Raw genomic sequence first — 22687 nt, 5'->3', positions numbered from 1 at the left:
TTTGGGTCCAGTGACCCTTCTTCAGAACAGATTGTAGCTTGTTAAATATTGGTACATATGCTGAAGATGGGATGGGGGAGGGGAGAGGAATAGTGTGTGTGTGTGTGTGTGTGTGTGTGTGTGTGTGTGTGTGTGTGTGTGTGTGTGTGTGTGTGTGTGTGTGTGTGTGTATCTCACACACACACAAAAGCAGTTGGGCAGACAAAGGGATGGGTAATAGCCACCCTGGGAGAATCAATAGCTTCTAACAGGAACAATTAATAGCCAACAATAGGTTGGTTGTGATAGCAGTTCTTGAGATGACAGAGCCTGAGGTGTGGAGGTGGGTAGAGGACATGGAAGAAGATGCTAAGGCTGGATTGCATCAAACTATTGATACCATGTTGGAAAGGATTTCCACTTTAGGCAGAGGTAAGGCTCTGTCTTAGTTAAACAGAGGAGCTATGTTACATAAGATTTAGTAATTAATTATATTGCAAAGAAACATGATTGTCTCCAATGAGGAAATCATGCCCAAATCAAATATACCTTGCTATTTAACTGAATGCTATTAACAGCAGGAACTATCACTGAAGAATTCACTGTAATGCTGGGAGAACACATACAGCACTGGTTAGCTCCTCCCAGGAGCAATCCTGGGAGCTGATCTTCTGATGTCAGTTAACTTTTTTGAGTACTAACTGCCTTATACAACAAACCCCCAGTCCTAGTCACGCTAGAATGGGGAGGGGACCAGTATTGAACTAAGGAGCAAGGTTTAACTAACATGCATTTTGTCTCTGGTGGAACATATTCTGACCTAGTCTTGGTGGAATACATATTAGATTGCCTGCCAGCTTGGCTTTTTCCCTCATCTGTTAGATTTAGAAAAGATTTGCAAGCCAGAATCAACTCCAGTTCCTTACTCCACTCAAGTCACCAATAAATTAGAGACTATTCTCCCTGAACTGCAACACTAGCTTGGGAAGAACACAGCTGATCTTTCTATATTGTCCTGTGATTTGTTTAGCACCCTGCTTAAGTTTTTTTTCCCTGACTGATTCTCAAGACATCTCCTTTCCAATGTTCTCCAGTATTTTATTAATATGCCTACACACCAACAGACTGTATTTTAGTGTCTTCATTTCTGCCCCTATTGGGTAGACTTCCCTTGGAAGGAGACAATTATGATGCCACATTCATGAGATCTATCAGGGGAGGGACAACTGCTGGGCTTCAGAGTTGGAACATGCTGTTTGTAGGGATGGCCAGTTGTTACCTGCACAGAAGGCAGTGTTGCCTGTGGGAATGCCCATCTTTGGTCAATGCAGAGGGACAATGCTGCTTATAAAATAAAAGCTGAGAGTTGAGCCTAGGGTCCCCAAATGTCCCCACCTCCTCCCTCTGGTCTTGCTGTCACTGACCCCCCCTGGGGAACTTGACTATAAACCTCCCTCCAGTCCAGTGAACATCCATTAATAGCTTCCTATCACTCAATTTCTTAACCATTTATTTTCTCTTTAGAAATAGTTGATCTTTTTTCTAACACCCTTTCATCCTCTTTTTATAAATCCCTGATGTATATTCACATTGCTTCACAAAGTAGTATAATTCCAAGCCCTTAAAAGGTACCTTTGTTCCCTCGTAGAGGAATGCATCCCAGACCTTGAGCAGAATGTTACTCTGAAGGCTGTCAACAAAGACAACGAGGAACCAGTTAAACGTGATGTAAGAGAGGTCCACATTATACTGATCGAAGTGAGACATGAGCCTGGGCAGTTTCTCTGACAGGAAGTCCTTAAACACCCTCTGATCAACCTGTAATTACCACAAACACAGAATAAAATGATCATATATCACCATTATCCCAATTTACAAGCCTCGACAAAATGCTGCTTGTTAATGTTCTGTTCCCTTCTGTATACAGATATACTTGAACATTTTTGTTCCAGAAAATGGGCAACAAAGGGACAGAGCTCTCAGAAATAACAAACAAGTCCAGCACAGACTAACACTGCATAGACGGACATGGAATTTAACGGCACAGAAACAAGATATTCAATCCAACGGGTCCAGATAGCTGTTTATGCTCTACACAAAAAACTCTTCCCCACCCTACTTTATCTCAGCCTATATTGGCATATCCTTCTTTTCATTTCTTCTTCCATTTATCCAGTTTCCTTCTAAATTCATCTATACAATTTATCTCAACTACTCCCTGAGGAAGGGAGTTCTGTCTTTTCACTATTCTCCAGGTAACTACACTTCTCCCAAAAATCCCAGTTGGGTCTGTTAATGACCATTCTTTCAGATTTAAAGTCCCTAGTATTGGACTTCTTCCATTGGTCGAAAAGTCTCTGCCTAATTATCAAATCCCTTCAAATTTAAAAAAAAAATCTCTAATAGAGTCAGAATAACTCTTCAAAAGAATAAAGCCCCAGTACGTTCATTTTCTCCTGATAATTGTAACTGATCAGATTAAATATCTCTCCAATAATTCAAATGCAGAGAGTCTTGTTAAGGCTAAGGCATCAAAACTTCCAGACCAAGCAATAAATGCAGTTGTTGTCTAATCAGAGATAGTCCTTAATACCAGCTGGTTACTTATTTCATTAACATTTTGGGAGATTGCTCCCTGCAGAACATTGACAGCTCTTCAAAAGTAGCTCAATACATACAGAGTGCCTTGGCATATTGGACAGAAAATGTTCCAAATCCCACCATGAGAGACATTGGAATTTCAATCAATTAAAATCTTGAATTAGAAATCTAACAATGACTGTGAAACCATTGATAATTGCTGTAAAAAATACTTCATGTTAATCACTAATGTCCTCACCTGATCTGCCTACATTTTCCACAGATTCCACAGCAATATGGTTGACTCTTGACTGAAATGGCTCAGGTGTGTGATTCAGCTAAAAGAGCTAAAAATGTCTCAAAGAAAGGAATTAAACCAGATGGACCAACTGGCAATGACAAAGTTACTGTAAATGACATTGGCAAGCTCAGCCCTGTCAACCCTGCAACATCCTCCTTTCTAACAACTGGGGCTTAGTGCCAAAATTGGGAGAGCAACAGCCTGACATAGTCACGCTCACAAAATCATATCTTACAGTCACTGCCCCAGAAACTACTATCACCATTTCTGGATATGTCCCATCTCAGTGGCAGAACAGGTCATCGTGTTGGGTGGGCACTATCATACTTGATAGGAGAGACTTCCAACAAACTTAGCAACTCAAGACTGGTATCCATGAGATGCTGTGGACAATAGCAATCTGCACTCCTTTGGTTCAGCATATCCCCCACACTTATATAGTTCATTTAGGCTACTTTTTAAATTTACACATTCTAACTTACACATAACCAGGAGGAAAATGTTAGTTTTAAGCAAGATCAAAAGGGTAGTTTATTCCCCAACTGTTGCTAAAAATTACAAGTAAAAAAAAGTGATAATCATTTGATAAAACATCAAGATTAAAAGTAGCTACAGGTTACAAAGATACTATTAAGTTGAGAAAACGATTAGTCTATCATTGCAGCCCTGTTACTGTGCTGAGATCTTCTTTCCAAGTGTGAAGGGATTGAAAATTTGACACCTGAAATCTGCAGCTTCAATAAGTTAAACAGTTGAAGAGATTTTCTCCCCCTATAGGTGAGCTGACCAGAATTGGTTCTAAAAGAGAGCGAAGGCTCTTTTATTTTGTTCACAATGGCGTTGTAGGTTAAGATCCTTGGTGGCTTGTTTCAGTGCCATAACCCTCAGCTAGTTTATGTTGTTGGCTCTCCTGTTAAGAGCTGAAAATGTGTTGCTGAAAAAGTGCAGCAGGTCAGGCAGCATCCAAGGAGCAGGAGAATCGACGTTTCGGGCATGAGCCCTTCTTCAGGAATCATTCCTGAAGAAGGGCTCATGCCCGAAACGTCGATTCTCCTGCTCCTTGGATGCTGCCTGACCTGCTGCGCTTTTCCAGCAACACATTTTCAGCTTTGATCTCCAGCATCTGCAGTCCTCACTTTCTCCTGTTAAGAGCCCATTCTTTGACACTGTCTTCAGAATTCTTCTATGTTAATCTTTGATTATCATTGTATCATAAAACAAAGTTAACTAATTGTGGAGTCCTTCAGTCTCCTGGTTTTCTAAGAAGCTTTGAATTCTCACTTCCTTAGATGGACTCATTACGTTGTCTGAGGTTCATCAAATTTTAAGTGGTACCCTTTGTGGTTGATAGTGCGCGAGTACATTGGCATATCTGCCTTTCTGGCTGAAGCGAATCAACAGGGATAATCAAGTGATCTAGGAACCAGTTTAGTGGATATTGCATCCAATTTAATTGAGATTAGCCTTCTTCATAAAAACATACAATATACTTACACAATCTTGTCATGTTCCTTCAGAAAGCACCTTAACTCATTCATCCAATCTATCACTTAAAGAACTCACTTCAGGGTTGGATCTTATAAAGAGTGTGTGCACCCTGCACATCAGGTAATGAGTATTTTAATCTGTATTGATACCTCACTAACTTTCTTTACATATTTAAACATGGAGACACATTTCTACAAAAGTCAGATTGTAACAGGATGACAACAAGTTCTGTGTATTTTTTAGCAATGGGTTAAAGGATTATGGGCAGCAGTCAGGAGAGTGGAGTCGAAGCCGAGATGAAATCAGCCATAAACAGATTAAAAAGGCAGAGCAGGTTTGAGGGACTGAATTGCCTACTCCTGCATTATAAGTGTTAACTATCAGTACTGTGATTAGTTCCAAAAAACCTCATGAAATATCATGAATCTTCTGAACCTTCAGGCATCCTCCTAATTGTATAAGGCAATTTTATTGCAGTCTCATGAAAAGTGGAGCCAGGCTGGAGGAGGAAGTGTGAAAGTTAACACAAATCCTTTTATCAGTACTTGGTTTATTTACAGATTGCTGCTTTGCAGATGTCGGTCTCTTACCTACCAAACCATTATCCCAGAAATCTCTCCTTAAATGTGCTCTACTGGTTTAGAAATGCCCTTCACATGTGCAATTTAACTTAATGAACACAACATTAACATCCCTAACAGATGCATCTCCATCCCCAGCCACAAACCAAGTTCTGGCATCTGTGAGGTACATATGTAATCGATCAGAGGGGGACAGATTCTCACCTGGGAGCCAGTGAGGGTCTTGCTGTAGTAATCCTCTGGCATAATGCAGTCAATTATGGCCACGAGGCACCAGAAAGCATCTTCTTCCTCTCTCAGGATCAACAACGCAATGGCTGCCAGTCTGAAAGAAAGTAATCTCAATAATTTCCCAGTAATTCATCTTTTTTTCCTACTGAAAGCAGCTCAGAGTAACAGTGGACAACAACAGTTTCCATTTATATAGCCCCTTTAATGCAGCAATGCTTGCTTCTTGGGAGCATTACCAAGTAAGAGGTTGACACCAAGCCACATTGGGAGCCATCTGGACATTTGATCAAAAGCTTGATCAAACAGGGTTTTAAGAAGCCTCTTCTAAAAAAGTAAACAGGGAGAGGGGTTTAGGAGTGGAATTCCTGAGCTTAGGACCTCAAGAATGGCAAGCACAGGATCAGAATCACTCAAGTGGCCACAATTGGAGTGCAGAGATCACGGAGACCTCAAAGAGACAACAGAGATTAGGAAGAAGGTAAGGCCATGGTGGAGTTACATGCAGGAAAGAAAATGAAGGCACTGCCAAACCTAGAGACCATGTAGGTCACTGAGTACAGGGAGTGGCACGCAAGCGGGACTTGGTGTGGGTTAGGGCAATGTAGAGGAGCTCGTGTTTATGAAGGATGGAAGAAATGTGATGACAATAATTCAAATCAAACCAAACCAAACTGATACAATAGTCAAGCCTAGAGGCAAAGACAGGTGAACTTCCCTCATTATAATGCACACTTCCCTCATTGACTCAGGTGGTCTTTTCTTCAAAACAAAAGAATGGAGATTGAGATATTCCAGCAAAACCAGCAACTTGTCAGAGGCCTGTTTCCACACTGTAGGGAATCTAATCTAATCTAAACACATAGTGCCCTCCCAGAGACGAAACAATATAACTGACCTGATCTGGAAGGATCACATCACCACCTTCACACTTCCTACCCTAGGGCCACCACATTCACTCAGTCTTAAGCAATCCGCTGAGTAGGTGCCAGAAAAGTAGTGGGTTTCAAGTGTTGCTTTACTCATTGAATATGTATGACAGGCTGAAACTCGCAGTGCAGCCTTATCAAAGTTAAAAATCACACAACACCAGGTTATAGTCCAACAGGTTTAATTGGAAGCACACTAGCTTTCGGAGCGATGTTCCCTCATCAGACAATCACCTGATCAAGGAGCGTCTCTCCGAAAGCTAGTGTGCTTCCAATTAAACCTGTTGGACTATAACCTGGTGTGTGATTCTTAACTTTGTACACCCCAGTCCAACACCGGCACCTCCAAATCATGACAGCCTTATCAAAAGGTGCCACCCTACAAGTGAGACACTAAACTGAGAGACAAAAACAGGGGTTGCTATAAAAGCTCAGCAGGTCTGGCAGCATCTGAGAAGAAAAATCACAGCTAACGTTTCAGGTCTGGTGACCCTTCCTCAGAGCTGATGGTAGCTAGGAAAATGTCGGTTAATGTGCAGTAGATGGGGGGGGGGGGGGGGGGGGGGAAGGGGGGAAGGGGGGAGGCATCAACAATAGGTAGGGATAGAACCTAAAAGGTTAGAGGGTGGTGGATGGTTGCCTTTCAAACTGGAGGCCTGTGACCAGTGGTGTGCCACAAAGATTGGTGCTGGGTCACTGCTCGAATATCCGAAGGACACAGCAGGGAGTATTTCATTTGGTTAATCGAATTCTGAATAATCATTCTGAATAAGTTAGCCAAGCATCAGGACCTTGTGATCTTGCTGGATAATCCAAAATTCGGATAATCGAGGCTCCTCTGTAAATGATTTGGAAGTGAACATAGAAGATAATAGTTAGTAAGTTTGCAGACCACACCAAAATTGGAGATTTGGTGGACAGCAAGGAAGGTTACCTCAAAGTACAACAGGATCTTGATCAGATGGGCCAACGGGCTGAGGAGTGGCAAATGGAGTTTAATTTAGATAGACAGCATCTTGCTGGAGATGGCGGAAATGGTGGCTGATGATGCCTCCAGAGATGGCCACTACCAAGCACACATTCCCCTCCTCTCTGTTGTCCACCTTCCACAGGGACCGTTTCCTCTGGGACACCTTGGTCCACTCTTCCTTCACTCCCAATGCCCTCCACAGCCCCAGAGCACCCTCCCCCACAGCCGCCGAAGGTGTAATACCTGCTCATTTACCTCCTCCCTCCTCAGTATCCAAGGGCTCAGGTGAAGCAGCACTAGATCTACACTTCTCACAAAGCATAGACTGGGTGACTGCTTCGCAAAACATCTATGTTCTGTCCACAGAAAAGACCCTGAGCTTCCAGTTGCCTGCCACTTTAACACACCACTCTGTTCCCTACTTACCATCCCGGTCTCAGGTTTGCTGCAGTGTTCTAGCAAAGATCAGTGCAAGTTAGAAGAACAATACGTCATTTTCCATTTGGGGACCCTGCAGCCCTCCAGACTCAATATGGAGTTCAATAATTTTAGGGCCTGAACTCCCCCATGTCCCAGCCCCCTGCCACACACACCAAACCTTGTTATCACATAGTCTCCCATTACACACTACCCATTGTTAACCACTAACAGTCTGCATTAACAGCTATTCACCCTCCCAGCCAGATCGTTATCAACTTCTTTGTCCAACTGTTCGTCTCTCTCTTTGGGCTCTCTCCCTACCTATCGTTTACTCCTTACTCCTTACTCCTTACCCCTTCCCCCATCCTATCTTCTGCATGTAAACCAACATTATCCGAGATACCATCAGTTCTAAGATTAGGGTCACTTAACCCGAAATGGGAGCTGTGATTCCTCTTCACAGATGCTGCCAGACCTGCTGAGCTTTTCCAGCAACTCCTGCTTTTGTTTCTGATTTACAGCATCTGCAGTTCTTTTGCTTTTTTTCTAAACTGAGACAGTCTGCTCCCCTTGAGTGGATCTGAAAGATTCACGACCAGGATGATGTCAATGGGAGGGACTGGTGTTCTCCCTGGTGCATGTCAACTTCATGTTACAGAAAAGGCAGCTTCTCTATTCATGATCAGATTGCTATAGGTGGAAGCTTGTTATGCACACAAAGCCTGCTGCGTCTCCAAGGTCACAACAGCCAATACACTTGGTCTCTTGTAAAACTCTCCGGTATATCCCAAGTTGGTGAAAGGTGCTGTAGCAATGTGAATTTCTCTCTCTTATACAGTCAATGAGTGCTTTGTAATCAGACTGGAATCCAATCTGGTCTGAGAGGTGCACAGAACTCCCCCTACTTCTGTTTTGCTCAAGCCTCCCCTTTGTTTCCCACTGATCACCTGAGCTAAAAGTGAGGACAAAACAATGTAGTGGGGTAAAATGGTGCTTGCTGACTTCACACAGCAACTGGGGAGGGAGCCAAGCCCCACGGGTTTGACCTGGAGAGGATGGGGCAGCTTCCTGACACACTCACGGTAGAAAGGAGGCTGCTGGCAGCTACCCCAGAAAAAAAAACTCAATCTGCCGGCACCCTGGCCCTCATCAATGTTACTTTGCAGTGCTCATTGTAATCAAGGAATGAAATCATCTGAATGACTGGGTCCTGGCAAGACATGTTTGATGCTGGAATAACAGAAGAGCTGTCTAAACAGGCCTACGGAGAGTACTGTTCTAAACCAGCCATGAATGACCGAGAGTTGGTCGACACACAAAAGAAAGAAAATACAGAACTGCCTGGGTGTTGAGAGAAATAAGTGTGCCCATGACAGGTTCCACATTGTACAACAAATTGCACTCACTCAACACTCAGTCCTTGCTGACATACAACCGCTTCAATCCCCCATTAATTCTCATTCTTTCACAGCCTCCCTGTCACATTCTCTAGACTCTCAGAACTTATCAAATTAATCCTACTCTCCTGCTCTATTCCTCAAAGCTTGAAAACTTGTCCCTTCGAATATTTTCACCCTTTTGAAAGTTAGAACTGAATTTGCTTCCACCACCCTTTCAAGCAGCATATTCCTGATCCTGGGAGCTCACTGCTTCAAGCTCTTCTTGCCCTTTTTTTTTGCGAATTACCTTAAAATCAGTCTCTCCCAGTAACTGACCCTCCTCCTGCCAGTCCAACCTCTCCAGTCTCTGCACTCTTATCCCTGATACCATTCTGGTACAGCTCCTCTGTACCATCTTCAAGCCTTTGACATCCTTATTTATAAGGCTTCTTCTGAGGACAGTACTGTGTCGGGAGATAATTTTCACAATCATTGCTACTTATGTGGTTGAGTAAAGTCTTCACATTACTCATTGAGCACATTGCAAAGTTGGTTAGTCATGTATGATAACTGTACATATGCATGTTTGGGAGCAATGCTCCGACATACAGATGGAACAAACTGGCCACGAGACACAATGGCAAGATTGTGAAATTAATATTCTGCATGAACAGTAGGTTTAATCTCATTAGAATGTTGGTTTATGCTGCTCTGACAGATCACAAAGCCAGGGGAACAGGTGCTGACTTTATCCTCTCAGTTGTTGAAAGGGGACCTTGATTCTTCAATGTTTGCAGGAAGTGATTGATGATTAAAATGTCAGAGAAAGCCAAGAAAGCAAGCAGAAAATGAGGACTGGTGAAAAATTCAGATTTTAATAAAAGGTTGTCATTATCCAAGGTTGATAAATATTTGAAATAATGCACCAAAGCAAAGCAGTGTATTTCTTACAGATTGCAGGGATACCCTACTGAGCAGATAGAGGCCATTCAGCCCATCATATTTACACCAGCCCTCTATACAGCACCCCACCCTATCCCTGTAACCGCACATTAACCATGGTTAACCCACTTAGTCTGCACATGCTTAGACCCTCTGGGGAATTTAGCACGGCCAATACACTTAAACTGAATAACTTTGGACTGTGGAAGGAAACTGGAGCCTCAGGAGGAAACACACGCAGACACAGGGAGAGCACAGACAGTCACCCTAGGCTAGAATTGAATCCAGGTCCCTGGCGCTATGAGGCAGTAGTGTGAACCCACCGCACCACCGTTCCACATGCAGACTGTCCACATCCTATCCCATCATTCCTTCCTGGATTAATTGTTTGATTGCTGACAAAAGCAAAAAGGTAATGGATTTGTTTATTTGTGATCTGTCTGGGCTGGTAGAGAACCGCAGGTCACAATTGGTGTGTGACCAGATTGGAGTCAGTGTTGGCAGATGAGAAGTTCTCAGATGTTTTGTAGGTTAGCAGTGATTTAGCTCTGGGGACGGCAGTCTAAGGTCATGAAACAAACGGAAGAGTTCAGGAAGCAGAATCAAATTTTTGTTCTTGGGGAAAGCGATGGTCATCAGAGAAACAATTCAGCAAAAAGTGTTTCAATTCAGAGGCTGCAAAAGGGAAAGTGGGCACAAGCCATTTTTCCAGAAACTGTTCTCCCTCCAGATCCTCCACCTTCCACCTTGGAACCCTCCAACCATACGGGATCAATGTTGATTTCACCAGTTTCCTCACTTCCCCTGTCCCCACCTTATCCCAGATCCAACTCTCTAACGCAGCACTGCCCTTTTGAACTGTCCTACCCTTCCTATCCATCTGCTCCAAGCTCCTCTCTGACCAACCACTATCACCCCCAACCTCCATCTACTTATCGCAAACCCAGCTACCTTCCCTCCAGCCCAACCCCCTCCCCTTTATCTCTCAGCAGCAGCTTCTTCCTGGTTATCATTAGACTGATGAATGGACTCTCTAGCCTCGAATAATGTTGATCTTGCTAACATCGATTGTACCTCGCACACACCTTGTGCAATTCAACCTCTATGCCTCTGTCTAAGACTTTTTGATCTGTATGTCCTTGCTTACTATGATCTGCCTGTACTGCTCAAAAAGAAAGCTTTTCATTGTACTTTGGTACATGTGACAATAAATCAAACAGAAGCAGAAATCCTTAAAGTACATAGAATGTGGAAAATATACAACAGGCTAAATTCTTCCTGGGAGAAATAAACAGTATAGAAAACAAAGTACTGGAGTGTAAACTAAATATAGATGAACACCATAAAATGAGTTATGAGAGCCAATGTGTTGGTTTTATCAGATTAATCAAAGGCTCAAATAAATTGAATTACAGACAACATCTTTCATATTCTAAAGTTCATAGAGAAGCATTATTAAAAATTAAAGACCAGCTCACGGCTGAAGTTAAATATAAAGATTGAAGAATTCTTGATCTCTCTCTCTCTGGTTCTCTCAGCATGCGGGCCTAACATATAATAAACACTAAGAATTTACCGAACCTGCAATAGTGTTTATTGGAAACATTGAAGACGACACTGGAATCATTTGATCCACACAAAAAAAAACTGCAAGAGATTTTTCGTTACTCGGTACCGTCAAAGACTTCAAAAGATTCTTTGTTATGCTGAATCAAGTTAGCAAATTTGTACCAAATTGGAGAGATGTTGTGCAAAACTTGACCTACTCTTGGGAAATAAGGCAGGGCAGGTGACTGAGGTGTCAGTGGGGGAGCACTTTGGGGCCAGCGACCATAATTCTATTAGTTTTAAAATAGTGATAGAAAAGGATAGACCAGATCTAAAAGTTGAAGTTCTAAATTGGAGAAAGGCCAATTTTGACGGTATTAGGCAAGAAATTTCGAAAGCTGATTAGAGGCAGATGTTCGTAGGTAAAGGGACGGCTGGAAAATGGGAAGCCTTCAGAAATGAGATAACAAGAATCCAGAGAAAGTATATTCCTGTCAGGGTGAAAGGGAAGGCTGGTAGGTATAGGGAATGCTGGATGACTAAAGAAATTGAGGGCTTGGTTAAGAAAAAGAAGGAAGCATATGTCAGGTATAGACAAAATAGATCGAGTATAAAGAAAGTAGGAGTATACTTAAGAGGGAAATCAGGAGGGCAAAACGGGGACATGAGATAGCTTTGGCAAATAGAATTAAGGAGAATCCAAAAGGGTTTTTACAAATATATTAAGGACAAAAGGGTAACTAGGGAGAGAATAGGGCCCCTCAAAGATCAGCAACGCGGCCTTTGTGTGGAGCCAGTTTTTCAGACTGGATGCCTGTGACCAGTGGAGTGCCACAAGGATCAGTGCTGGGTCCTCTATTTTTTGTCATTTACATAAATGATTTGGATGCGAGCATAAGAGGTACAGTTAGTAAGTTAGCAGATGACACCAAAATTGGAGGTGTAGTCGACAGCAGGGGGAGATACTAAATTAATATTTTGCATCAGTATTTACTGTGGAAAAGGATATGGAAGACATAGAATGTAGGGAAATAGATGGTGACATCTTGCAAATGTCCAGATTACAGAGGAGGAAGTGCTGGATGTCTTGAAATGGTTAAAAGTGGATAAATCCCCAGGACCTGATCAGGTGTACCCGAGAACTCTGTGGGAAGCTAGAGAAGTGATTACTGGGCCTCTTGCTGAGATATTTATATCATCAACAGTCACAGGTGAGGTGCCAGAAGACTGGAGGTTGGCAAACGTGGTGCCAATGTTTAAGAAGGGCGATAAAGACAAGCCAGGGAACTATAGACCAGTGAGCCTGACCTCGGTGGTGGGCAAGTTGTTGAAGGGAATCCTGAGGGACAGGATGTACATGTATTTGGAAAGGCAAGGACTGATTCGGGATAGTCAACATGGCTTTGTGCGTGGGAAATCATGTCTCACAAACTTGATTGAGTTTTTTGAAGAAGTAACAAAGAAGATTAATGAGGGCAGAGCAGTAGATGTGATCTACATGGACTTCAATAAGGCATTCGACAAGGTTCCCCATGGGAGACTGATTAGCAAGGTTAGATCTCATGGAATACAGGGAGAACTAGCCATTTGGATGCAGAACTGGCTCAAAGGTAGAAGACAGAGGGTGGTGGTGGAGGGTTGTTTTTCAGACTGGAGGCCTGTGACCAGTGGAGTGCCACAAGGATCAGTGCTGGGTCCTCTATTTTTTGTCATTTACATAAATGATTTGGATGCGAGCATAAGAGGTACAGTTAGTAAGTTAGCAGATGACACCAAAATTGGAGGTGTAGCGGACAGCAAAGAGGGTTACCTCAGATTACAACAGGATCTTGACCAGATGGGCCAATGGGCTGAGAAGTGGCAGATGGAGTTTAATTCAGATAAATTTGACATGCTGCATTTTGGGAAAGCAAATCTTAGCAGGACTTATACACTTAATGATAAGGTCCTAGGGAGTGTTGCTGAACAAAGAGACGTTGGAGTGCACGTTCATAGCTCCTTGAAAGTGGAGTCGCAGGTAGATAGGATAGTGAAGGCGGCGTTTGGTATGCTTTCCTTTATTGGTCAGAGTATTGAGTACAGGAGTTGGGAGGTCATGTTGCGGCTATACAGGACATTGGTTAGGCCACTGTTGGAATACTGCGTGCAATTCTGGTTTCCTTCCTATTGGAAAGATGTTGTGAAACTTGAAAGGGTTCAGAAAGGATTTACAAGAATATTGCCAGGGTTGGAGAATCTGAGCTACAGGGAGAGACTGAACAGGCTGGGGCTGTTTATCCTGGAGCAGAGGCTGAGGGGTGACCTCATAGAGGTGTACAAAATTATGAGGGGCATGGGTAGGATAAATCGGCAAAGTCTTTTCCCTGGGGTTGGGGAGTCCAGAATTCGAGGACAAAGGTTTAGGGTGAGAGGGGAAAGATATAAAAGAGACCCAAGGGGCAACATTTTCATGCAGAGGGTGGTACGTGTATGGAATGAGCTGCCAGAGGATGTGGTGGAGGCTGATAAATGTTGCAATTGTATGAGGCATTTGGATGGGTATATGAATAGGAAGGGTTTGGAGGGATATGGGCCAGGTGCTGGCAGGTGGGATTAGATTGGGGTTGGGATATCTGGTCGGCATGGATGGGTTGGACCGAAGGGTCTGTTTCCATGCTGTACATCTCTATGACTCTATGACTCTAGATGTTAGAAACTTCTGAGACAGAATTAAAAATGCTGCTGAGTTATGGATTAGCAAAACACTTTGGAAAGAATTAAACAACTCCTAATCGCTTCAAAAATTACAATACATTATAATCTACATTCACCAACCATAATACTAGCAGATGCACCATCTACACTACTGTGGACACTCATCTTTCAATAGCAGAAATACCACAAGCACAATTTGTTAATGATCTAGAGGCAATGATAGAGACAGAATCCACTCCATCACAGAGAAAGAAGTTTTAGCGGTAACATGGGCATGTGAAACATGTTATATACATGAATGACTTTTCAAAATCAAAACTGATGATAAACCATGAATCACCATTCAAAGTACAAAAGAAATCATCAAAACACCCAGGAGAATTCAGAACTACATATTGAGACTTAGGAAGTATAGAGCAATCTCTGAAAACTTGGAGGGAAAGTACCAAACGGCAGTTGTTTTCAAGAATACTATCAAATGAGACAAAACAGGAGGCCTTTGATCAGGGAGTTGAGTCGTTCACATTATTAGTCAGTCAGCTATTGAAAGTAAGTTGCAAAAGATAAAACAAGCTGTGTGTGCGCATGCTTCTCTGTCCGCGCGCCTGTCTGTCCATCTCTGTGTTCATCTGACTGTTTTCCTCTCTCTGTGGAGCGGTCCATGTGTGTGTGCTCATGTGAGTCTGTCTGTGTTTCTGTAAAAGGTTAAGATTAGATACCTGTTTAGTCCCTGGCAGTATCCGATATGAGGGTTTTGCCACGAGTATGCCAATAATACTCGGCGGAGTTTCTGAACCATCTTGGAGTTCGGGGAGGTGAACAGCCTGTTATTGGTCAGAGTCCGGTGCAGGTCCAGTTCAATCTGCTTGGATGCTGCCTGGTCTTTGTTCTTGCACAGTTTCAGCAGCTCCTGATAACGCTTACCATCGTAACGTTCCCTTATGCGACGTACCCATCGATCGGTGCACCACTTCCAAACATGCCTTCGATATTCCTTGGGAACGCCATTACGGATCATGTTCTTTAACTCTGGTGATGGCTGAATTTCACCAAAGGACCTGCCTGATAAGTGGTTTGTCCATTTCATCTGAAAGGTTTTCTCTTGACTCTCCTGAGTGGCCATCAGTTGCATGGATTTTCGTTCAAGTGCCTGGATTTTGATCAAGAGGTTATTCTCCTGCACTGGAGACGACACCATCTTGAAACCATATTCGTCATACTCACTGGCATAGGGAGAACAAAGACAACACAGAGATTGCTGGTGAATATAACTGCTCTTTAAGAGAAGATTAAATAAAAAGGCAAAACTGTTTCTCCGGTCACACCACAAACTACTGAAAGTCAGTTGTGCCTCAATTGGTACCACGCACTCGCTGACTGTCTCACTGCAGAGATCCAGACACAAAACTCCAGAGAAACATTCCTATGGCAGTCCTGAAGGGAGTGTTACACTGTTGGAGGAGCCTGTCTCTCAGGTGACATGTTAAATCAAGGCCTGGCAGCATCTGTGAAGGGAAATCAGAGTTAACATTTTGTGTCTGGTTACCCTTCTTCAGAACCTCTGAGCTCTGAGAAAGGGTCACCAGACCCAAAACATTAACTCTGCTTTCTCTTCACTGATGCTGCCAGACCTGCTGAGTTTTTCTAGCAACTTCTGTTTTTGTTTCTGATTTACAGCATCCGCAGTTCTTCCAGTTTTTAAACTTACAAAGAAGTCACATTGAAATATTTCAAAGAAGTGCAAGGATTGTTTGTCCCAATGCCCTAACCCTGATCAATATTACAGGAAAGCAGGTTATCTGGTCATTTCTATACGACTGTTTTGTGGAGTCTTGCTGTACATTACACCTTGACAGCACCTTCCATAGCACCCCATTGGCTATCAAGCACTTTGATACATCCTGAGGACATGAAGGACACCAAAGAAATGCACATCTTTTTTAAAAATCCAGTTGATATTTTCCTATAACTTTGCATTGTTTAAGGCTGATTCTGTAGACCTGAAGCTGTAAACAGACCTTCAGTAAAAGGAGGAAATGGAAGATGGGACAGAGGAGCAAGCGTAGGCCATTCAGCCTTTGAGCCTGCTCCTCCACTTAACAACATCATGGGTTATGGACTCAGCTCCACTTCCCTAACCGTCGATTCCCTTATCAAAATAGTTCACTGGTGACTCGAGAAATCTTTTCAAATCAACAAACAACCCTGGTCTCAACACCTCAGGTTCTTAATTCTTGGTTTTGAATTAAATACACACAGTCTCTTCTTTTTCCCCTGACCCCTGTGAAAGCTCTCTCATCCTAACTTTGGCAGAAGAGGGGTGGGAAATTCTGAAGAAATGGCAGGAACGGCCTTTTCCCAGATTCCCAATGACCGGTTTCATTTGATCCCAGGAGGTGAAGATTCCTGGCTTGGTCAACATTTGTTGCCTTTCCCTGTTCACCCTGAAGGTGGCATTGGTGGAAAATCTTCTTAAACCACTGCAGTCCATATAATGGGGTGAGGGTTCCAGAACATTAACCAGGAACAATCAAGGAATGGCAATATCATTTTGTAACTATATAGCTTTAAGTCATGATCATGAGTGACTTGGAGGGGAACTTGCAGGTGCGGGGGTGTTCCAATACATCTACTATCCTTGACCTACAAAAAGGTCAATTAGAGATAAAAAATGTAGACAAGCAGGAGGCTGGAAGAACACAGCAAGCCAGGCAGCATAGGAGGTGAAGTCAACGTTTTGGATATAATCTTTCTTCAGGAATCTGAAGGAGGACTATACCTGAAAATGTCAATTTTCCCCATTTCCTGACGTTGCCTGGCTTGCCGTGTTCTTCCAGCCTCCTGCTGGTCATCCTTGACCTACGGAACAGAAGAGACAGATTTGGTAGATACTGTCTAAGCAGCCTCGATGAGTTGCTGCAGTAGATTTTGTAAATTTACACACCGCTACCCACTACCCACTGGTGGTGAATGGGGTGCTGATTAAGCAGGTTGCTTTGCCCCTGGATGGTGTTGAGGCTCCTAGATGTTGTTGGAGCTTCATTCATCTTAGGCAAGTGCAGTGTATTCCACCGTGCTCCAGACTTGTTCCTTGGAAGTGTGATAACACGAGATATGGCAGGAGACTGGCAATTCTGCAAGCAGCAGGAACATGCACCAACACGGAGCTGTTACTGTTTACACCAAACAGTGCCATCACCCTGACAGACACATGGATGTTCTTCAAACCTTTATAACAAAGAATGAAAGAGTTTAAATGTTAAGATACACCGTCTTGTTCTCTACTCACTTGCAGATAGCACCAACATTGCTGCCAGGTTGAGCTTTATTCTCCAATTTTGATTGGTCAACAATAAGCTGCTTGACCATATCCTGGTTTGTCTCCTTTTGGTTGATGTCATCTTGAAGCTTATGGAGTAATGTCAAATACTTGCTCTCAATCTGGCAGTAACTTGCCTTCAAAAAAGCACACTGGGGCAAACAAAAAAAAACTTGTAAAGATTGGAATAGGTTGGAACTAGTTCATGCCTTCAACATCAACAGTTATTTCAGTAAAATAAAACTTTAACTTCAGAGATACAGCATGTAAAATTCCTATGGATGATAGAGGGAGCAAAGGGAAAGTGTTTGCACTGGCAGAAGGGTTTGTAATCAGGAGACAGAGATTTTAGACAATTAGCAAAACAAATTGAAGATTGAGATTTTGCTGTTTAACCAGTGAGTTATGATGATTTAAACTATGCTTCCTGAAGATGAGACAGAGCAAGATTCAAGGGTAACTTGAAAAAGAAAAATGTATAAGGTTGTGGAGAAAGAGCAGGGTATTGGGAGTTTGGGACTAATTGGATGGATCAGAACTAACAAGATAAAAGTGTTAAATTAACTTCAATAGCAGTGAGGACATGAGGCATGTAAGTGCTGATGGAAGAGAAACATGCTTTTACAAAAAAAAACACGCAAGGATATCCTTTGGGTTGTGGAATCGTGTGTGAATTTCTGCAAATTTCCATCAGGGGGAGACATTGCCTATTTCTTTAACATCACTCTGTCCCAGACTTTGCCATTCCAACCAGCTGCAGTTCAGAGAATAAGGATAAAGGCCACCAGTTGTGAGCAGAAAACGTAGGGTTGATCGCATCAGAAGGAATCCAGATTTTAATTGGTAAGTTAGCGGCACAATTTCCCTGGAGAGAAATTAAATAATCAATTTCTAAAACATAAATAAGTTTTAAAAAAACTGTAGCCAAAACATTGGTTCCACTTTCTCTCCATGGATGCTGCCAGACCTGAGTTTTTCCAGCAATATCTGGTTTCATTTTTGATTTCCAACATCTGCAATTCTTTGGTTTTTATATTCAGTTTGTAAAACTGCTTAAGGAAAAAAAAAAAGAGGTTGTAGTTCTGAATTTCCTCAGCCACCCCTTATCTGCACTGAATTTCACTTTCGATAACTCAGCCAGTTTTCTCTGTAATTTTCTTTTAATTGAACCTAAACATTCCCATCTCCCCTACCTTGTCGCACAACTTCCAGTCAATTGCCCCTGTCAGGTTTAGTGTCAATGCTTCGAAATGTAGGATTTAGATCAAAGATAAGAAAACCTCATTTGATACTTCTCTCCATGTGAGAAGTCTAGAGGTTATTAAAATAAAGACCATTACTAACAAATCCACTTGGAAGCTCAGGGAAAATTTCTTTACCCACAGAGTGCTGAGAATGTGGAACTCACTACCACAAGAAGTGGTTGAGGTGAGTAGTGCAGGTGTATTTAAGGGGAAACTGGATAAAATGAGGAAGGCACAAGTAGAAGGAGGGCTCAGATGAAGGAAGGGTGGGAGGAAATAGGTGGGAAAAATGTGAAAAAATGTTCAAGAACAGAGAGATACAAACTATTGATCACTCAATGTGCCATCAGGAAAATGCAAGACTCACTTATACATGAGGTGGTCACAGGCCTTTGAGAAATTCAGTTGGACAGAGCCAACATGTGGAAGAGAAACAGTCTTTGACATATTTATTACAGCTCTTGAGGATTGAAAGCAGGGTGAGTAACGGCGAAACTTTAGATGCAGCATATTTGGATTTCCAAAAGACACTTGACACTGATAAGAGTTCAGAGTGTTGGGGTGATATATTAGCATGGACAAAGGGTTGGCTAACTAACAGAAAACAGAAAGTCAGAATAAATGGGTCATTTTCACCTTGATGAACCATAACTAGTGAAGTGTCACAGAGATCAGTGATGGGGTTTTAACTATTTTCAACTGATATCCATGACTTGGATGAAGGGACCAATAGGACTGTACCCAAATTTCCTGATGATATAAAGTTAGATAGAAAAGCAAGTTGTGAGGATAGAAGAGTCTGTAAACTGACATAAGTCAAATGGACAAAAATTTGGCAGATGGAGTACAATGTGGGATACGGAAGTTGTGCACTTTGGCAGGAAGAATTGAAAAGTAGAATATTATTTAAATGGAGGGAGACTGCAACCTGTTGCAGTACAGGAGGATCAGTGTATCCTTATAAATAAATCATAAACATAGTGTACAGATACAGGAATTAACTAAGAAGGCAAATGGAATGTTGGCTTTTATTGCTGGGAAAATGAACATAATGGCAGGGAAGTCTTGCTATAACTACTGAACTTGGTGAGATTGCACCGAGAGTTACTGTGTACCATTTTGGTCTTCTTACTTAAGGAGGGATACACTTACACTGTAAGCATTTCAGAGATGGTTTACTAGTTCTTAAAGATAAGGGTGTTGTCTTATCAGGTAAAGCAGGCTGCATCTAAGCTTGTCAGAGTTTAGAAGAATCATCAACAGGGGGTTGTCAGTGGGTGGGGGTTGGGGGGGGGATGGTGGTGATGGTGATGGTTTGGAGGGGAGGGCGGAGTGGATAGGTGGGAAGGATGATACACAGGTGAGGGGAGATAAGGAAATTAGTGAAGTCAACATTGATGCCGTGTGGTTGGAGGGTCCCAAAGGTGGAAGAGTTCGAAGCACAGTGTGTCCCGTGAGCTGGGTCACTTACCTTCATTGCCAGAGCAATCTCCCGATCTGCTGTGGCCTGCCAAAGCTTGGTGACCTGGTAGATCTCGGAGTTTAAGAACTTGTTTTGTGTTTTGTAAGCTTCTTGATCATCCTGTCAAAAAAAGGAAAAAAACGCATCATGATTAGATTCCCTACAGTATAGAAACAGGCTCTTTTGGCCCAACAAGTCCACACTGACCCTCTGAAGAGCAACCCACCCAGACCCACTCCTCCAGCTTCCATTTACCCCTGACTAAATGCACCTTTCACTACGGGCAATTTAGCATGGCCAATTCACCTAGCCTGCACATTTTTGGATTGTGGGAGGAAACCGGAGCACCCGAAGGAAACCCATGCAGACACGGGAGAACATCCAAACTCCACACAGACAGTCGCCCAAGGTGGGAATCAAACCTGGGTCCCTGGTGCTGTGAGGCAGCAGTGCTAATCACTGAGCCACCGCGCCACTCCTATTCATTCGCATTTGATTCATTTTAAAGTGAAGTTGAAGAATTATAGCTGCGAAGTTGAACTGTAAAATTTATTGTTTTAGAAAAACACAAAATGGACTTAAGGCCATCAGACCAAGCATTGAAACAGACTCTTCAACCTTGGCCTGGCTTCATTTTCATGAATTCCTGCTCAAACTGATAACCTTTTAACTAAAATTAATTTGCTCCAACCAACCTCATTAGGTAGGGGTAGAGGGAAGGGCCAGGTCACAGATGGGCTTGAGAATTGCAGAGATTGGGCTTGCACAGGAGTGTGCAGAATTGGAACAGCACAGAGTGTTTGGAGGACTGGAGGGCAGAACTAAAGTGAACATGAACATGGACTCTACCAATCATGCCTAATGCACCAAATAATTCAAGTCACATTTGAACTATGCACGCATCCACTTATTGGTCCACCACTGTGGACCTGCCTCAGCCTCCTGGGGTCCAAAGCTCTGGAATCCCCTCTCTAAACATCTCCTTCTCTTTCGAGAAGCTTGTCAAAAACATACCTCATCTACCCCAATTGCTCCTTCTGCGCCTTGTCGTCAAATATGGGAATAATCGCTTCTGCAAAAAGGCTTTAGAATGACATGAAATGCCTGAAAATCAGGGCTAGAATTTTCCAAGGGCTGAGACAAGAAATTCATGTACAGAGGACAGCCAATGTTTGGAGGTCTCTTCCAAACACAACTCAAAATCTATTGTCAACATAATGTGAAAGATTTAGTTAACCAAAGATGTTAAGGGATATGGGGCTGGTGGATCAGCCTTATGGATGGGGGTGGAGCCAGTTCAAACAGTTAAGTGGCATCCTCTCTTTGCTATATAAAGGTAAGTTTGCGTTGTCATCAGTCACATCTAGTTACCATTAAATGCACAATTCTCTCCTCTAGCTTCCTCATGGTCTCGGCGGTGACTTTGCCACACATTTCTGATGGGGAGAGGTCTTCCTTGACCATCTGCTCAGAGAGTTTCAGGATGACCTCTTGCTTGGCGTTGTTCTTCTCCATCAGGAGCTGAGCGTGCTGCTTCAGCTCCTCCACCAGTTCCCTCTGCAGTCTCAGGCTCTGCTCCAGTTCCTGCTTCTCCTTCTCCAGCGCGCTGACCCGGCTCTCCAACTCCCTGACCTGCCTCACCTTGTGCCGCACCAGTTCCAGTCGGGTGGACTCGTCGGCCAAGAGGTAGGAGTTGCAGGCCCTCTTCTCTTGCTGCGCTGCCTCCAGAGCTCGGTGCAAGAGCTTCACCAATTCCTGGGGACAGCAAATTGACAAAAAAGGTCAGTGCTCAGTTCATTTTATCATTAGAAGTGGATGGCAAGGCAATTTTTCAATCCTGCCTCAAAAAGAGGGCCTGAAATGAAAGAAGACCTCTGCAGCACAATGAGAGGCAGCAATGCTAACCACTGAGCCAGAGCAAGCGACCTGGGTTCAATTCCAGCTTTGGGGCCAACGTCTGTGTGGAGTCTGTACAATCCCTCCCACCCAGTGTTTGCGTGGGTTTGCTCTGGCTTCCTCTCAGAGTCTAAGATTGTGTAGGTGAGGTGGATTGTCCATGGTAAACGCAGGGTTACAGGGAGAGGGTGAGGATTTGGGTCTGAGTGGGATGCTCTTTAAAGGGGATTTGGGATGGGGGGGGTGGAGGGGGTGGAAAAGAGGGGGTGGTGGCTAGTGCAGACTTGATAGGCCAAATGGCCTCTTCCTGCACTGTAGGGATTGTATGAGAGCATAGGGAATGTCTACCAAGATCATATTGGAAACAAAGGATGTCAATTATATGGAGAGGCTGGTATTGTCCTCCATGGATCAATGATAGTTAAAAAGAGACAGAACAGAGACATTGAAAATAACGATAGAAACTAGGAGCAGGAGTAAGCTATTTGGCTCTTCAAGTCTGCTCCTTCATTCAATATGGTCATGTCTGATCATCTAACTCAGCTCCCTTTTTCTGCTTTCTCCCCATATTCTTTGCTCCCTCCAGCCTCAATAAACAGACCTAACTCCTTCTTGGTCTCAACAGCTTCCTGTGGCAGAAAATTTCAAATTCTCACCACCCACAGAGTGAGGAAACTTCTCGTCATCTCAATCCTAAATGGTACACTCCTAATCCTTGGCCAAGGGC

General features: G+C 43.1%; 1 protein-coding gene across 2 annotated transcripts in view; it reads right to left on the bottom strand.

Annotated features, from left to right (window-relative positions):
- The window catches only part of tbc1d2 (TBC1 domain family, member 2), a 76588-nt gene that overhangs the window by 7737 nt on the left and 46164 nt on the right, over positions 1 to 22687 (bottom strand). For both annotated transcript variants that reach the window (XM_072588145.1, XM_072588146.1), the window contains 6 exons: positions 21436 to 21819; positions 20074 to 20184; positions 17329 to 17510; positions 14759 to 15262; positions 5134 to 5254; positions 1612 to 1797 (listed from right to left, as the gene is read on the bottom strand). In XM_072588145.1, the coding sequence (XP_072444246.1) occupies positions 1612 to 1797; positions 5134 to 5254; positions 14759 to 15262; positions 17329 to 17510; positions 20074 to 20184; positions 21436 to 21819 (1488 nt within the window). The remainder of the gene's footprint in view (positions 1 to 1611; positions 1798 to 5133; positions 5255 to 14758; positions 15263 to 17328; positions 17511 to 20073; positions 20185 to 21435; positions 21820 to 22687) is intronic.

This window comes from Chiloscyllium punctatum, chromosome 2 (assembly GCF_047496795.1).
Source record: "Chiloscyllium punctatum isolate Juve2018m chromosome 2, sChiPun1.3, whole genome shotgun sequence".
NCBI classification, from domain to species: domain Eukaryota; kingdom Metazoa; phylum Chordata; class Chondrichthyes; order Orectolobiformes; family Hemiscylliidae; genus Chiloscyllium; species Chiloscyllium punctatum.
This window is presented reverse-complemented; position numbering and strand designations above follow the sequence as displayed.